The 3,498-nt window shown below is 56.1% G+C and overlaps 1 protein-coding gene across 1 annotated transcript; it reads left to right on the forward strand.

Moving 5' to 3' along the window:
- Positions 1-1,616: 1,616 nt before the first annotated feature.
- Positions 1,617-3,028, forward strand: PHYSODRAFT_400389 (hypothetical protein; the record flags this gene model as incomplete). The annotated part of the gene is made up of 3 exons (XM_009520216.1): positions 1,617-2,215; positions 2,248-2,771; positions 2,814-3,028. Coding segments are annotated over 3 exons (1,338 nt in total), but the record flags the coding sequence as incomplete, so codon positions are not given.
- Between the last annotated feature and the right edge of the window lie 470 nt (positions 3,029-3,498).

A 3,498-nucleotide genomic window follows, 5' to 3' on the forward strand; every position in this document is an offset into this window, starting at 1 on the left:
GGCCGGAGTGAGTCGCTTGACGTGGCAGAATTCTGCACTCTGATTGGCTGGTTGATGGGTTCAGCCCCGGCTGCACCCGTGTGACATGGTGTTCGCCAGGCTTCGACGGTGTTCCGCGGAACGAGTGTGGTGAGATCGAAGATGGGCCCTTCAGACTTGGAAGCTCGCGTTTCAGGACGAGAATCCCTGGAATCGAGTGTTACGTCCAAGTCGCCCCCGTCCTCAAGCGGGTTGACCCTCGGGATGTCGAAAACGCCCCTGCGAACGTATTGCAGCTGGCGTCCCGCCTCGCTTCGATAAAGACCCACAAACTACCTCGCGCACCCGGAACAAGCTCAAAGCCTCGCAACACAAGTCGCGCCCGCTGGGACCGGATGCCTGAACCCAAGTGCTACAGAATCAAGGATCCCTGAAACGCACCCTCGGATTCAAGCCTGAAACCAAGCGACGATGCCTGACCTGATTTATACCCAGAAGTCGCTGACTGAAGAGTGGGATGATGGGATGAAAAATCCAGTCTACTTCGAAGTCAGCGTAAACAACGCCCCCAAGGATACTCAAGTCAAGATATTCACGAAGATCGCACGCAAGGAACACGGTAGAACACAGAAGAACCCAGAAAAAGATAGCCTTTACATTGAGCTTAGCGATAGTCTAGCAGATAACAATCAGAGAGTTCGTTTTACCCCTTACTGCGCAAGTCGAGAGTCACTGCCAGCCAGGAATCGGGTCCGTCGGTCGCCAAGGACACGGTCGTCGCGGAGCTCCCCACCATCATCAAGTCCATCTGCGTGGGGATCATTCGCTCGAGCGTCTGAAGTGATCCACGCATTCCATATCCTAGTTGGACCCATTGCGTGTAGGTAAGGGTGGAGTCCCATTTCATGTTACTGATTGAGCTTGGGAAGATTTATTAGCGGTTGTCCCCTGAGTGTTTGACTTTGAGCCTGCATTTGTGAGAGAGGATTGTATTGGATTGTGTATATTTCCCTCGTTAGAGGGTGGTGCGCGTTGCGAAAGGCCCCAGAGTTGACCAGTACTCTGGAACCGGCCTAGTTGACTGGCTTAAGACCCACCGCCCAAGAGTCGAAGAATAAGTGGCGGCTGTTTGTTGTGTATAACTCTGTATTGTATTGGTTTATCGGAAGCTGAGTGTATTCTGGGATCTCCTCGTGGACCTACCAGTTTACCCATCTCGTTGCGCCTCCGGTCCCCTCGCCATTGAGTAGTGTACGTCACGCTCAACTGGTTAACTGCCTATTTGTATTGAACAACTCACTTGGTGATCGATCCAGGCTCCGCAAAGGCAAACGACGCCGATAGGGATTCACAAGGTGACAGGCCATCCCTGGAACTTGGTTTCAAGGAACTCTGGTTTCAAAGGACTGTGGTTCCAGGGACACCTCCTCTAGAGGCTTTGCAACACCAAAGCCCGGGCTACAGCTATACAAAACCTCCTGGACAGTTCAGGTTTTCACCGAGCCTCGTCACAGCTGGTGCGCGTGCCCGGATTTGGGGTCCTCGGATTTCACCAAGTTGTTTTATTTGTAGGAATTGATTAGTTGGGCTTCGTTAACTTCTAACCAGTGTTTATGGCGAGATGACGAGGCAAATAAGATGGAGGGCGTGGTGATGGAGGTCGTGGTGAGGCGACGCGTCACTCGCGCCGCACGCAAGGACTGCCTGCGGAAGAGCACAAGGACCTGGATGTCATCAGCCGGGAGAATCGTGCGCGGAAGAAGGCAGAACGGGACGTCAAAGCGGCTGCAGAGCAAGAGCACAAGGCGACCGAGAATGCTGCTCAAGACGACCAAGTGTCGACGGAGGCGGCAGACCCGGCCCCAAGTTCAAGCTCGAAGCCTGGAGGTGTCGAAGAAGAGCAGGCTCACAACCCTGAGTCTGCGCCGGCGTCTGAGGGAGGCGCCAATGTGGGTGAGCCCCCGGCAGCGGATCGAGTTTCGGACTCTCCGCCGCCGGATCAAGATGTGGAAGTGCTCAACGTAGTTCCAGCCAAGGTCAAGGTCGAAGTGATCTTGATCGAGGATTCGGAAGCCGAGGCGGAGTCAGCGCTTCAGGATGCGGATGCGTCTTCGCGCTCGCCGCAGAGTTCGTCAAACCCGCCCCCGTCATCGTCGCAGGATCAAGCCTCTGGATCAGGGTGTTGCCGCAAGGTGATGCCTCGAACCTGGCTCCAGCACCTGAAGGCCAGAACGCGGTATTGCGTTCGAGCCCAAGTCCAAGTGCGAGCGAGGTCCAGCTTGATGAGGCGGCGGCGAAGAACTTCGTGGCTCGACAAGTGTATCGCTGGGAGCAGATGCGTTCTGAACGCGTCGTTCCACCTTCGGTCGAGTACGCTTGGCCGACTCCGCGTCCAGACTTCACGGCCTGGCAAGAAACTACCATGGTGACGTCGGATTACTTGCGGAATCGAATGGCTCTGGATGATCGGGATGCGGCTTGGATCTCCGGGCTGCGTCCTGAGCGCAGAGTTCTCGGGATCGCTCAAGATCTGACGGCACTTGCCATCCCTCCGGCCATGATGACCGCGCGCGAGTGTGCGGCCGTTCTGGAGACCTTGCTCTTTGAAGCTGGATTCGAGTTCGTGAATGCGGTTCCAGACTGGTTCCTGACACACGCGTCCAAGATCAACCCTGGATACGTGCGATCGGGTGCTGGAGAACTTCAGCAAGTGTTGACGATTGAGCTCATCGAGTGGAAGCAGCTCACTGCCGGTGTTCCATACAAGGTGGTGCCAGCTGTGAAACCGGAGAGTGCGTTCAACAAGTCTTCGGACTAAGGTGCTCAGTCTCAAGGTGCAAAGGATGATTTGTTGATGGAGGATTATAAGGTCGAGCTACTCGGGCAAGCCTTTGTCTCGCAATGTCGGATGGCTGGGATCATGGCTCTGCGCAGCCCGCGAGGGTCGCCGGAGAATGAACCTGAACCCAAGCGCCCTCAACGCCGACCTGCTCGTCCGCTCAGCATCTCAACTCCGTCAGATCACTTCCTGGTACCATCGTCGAACGTGAGCCTGAACTCGGCAGCCCGTGCGATGAGCGTCCAAGGCTCTGTCCCGGACCCGTCGTCCAGTGGCATCTCGGATTCAGTTCCAAGTATGATCGGCACATCGGGAACCTCGGACAACTCGCCTTACACTACGTCGTTCGGAACGCAGTCGTCCAGGGAGAGCTCGTCGTCGTCGTCGCTGATGTCACTGGGCCACGGAGCTGCGTCGCATATGCGTCTAAGTTCTGGACCGCTAGTCATGAGCGTCCAAGCCGGTGGAGCCATGTCTGCACCTCCCGATTCAGGGATGTTCGTGACTCGAACGGTGATTCCAACACGAAGGACGCTCCCGGATCAAGAAGATGTTGACATGACCAAGATCGAGCATGTTGAAGCGCCAAGCAGCCGGACCACATCCAAGCATCGGTCGTCGAGACCGCGAAGGGTGAATACGGAGAAGTCTGAGCCCTCACACAGTGAGACGGGCTTGAT

Source organism: Phytophthora sojae (genome assembly GCF_000149755.1).
Source record: "Phytophthora sojae unplaced genomic scaffold PHYSOscaffold_2, whole genome shotgun sequence".
NCBI lineage: Eukaryota > Oomycota > Peronosporomycetes > Peronosporales > Peronosporaceae > Phytophthora > Phytophthora sojae.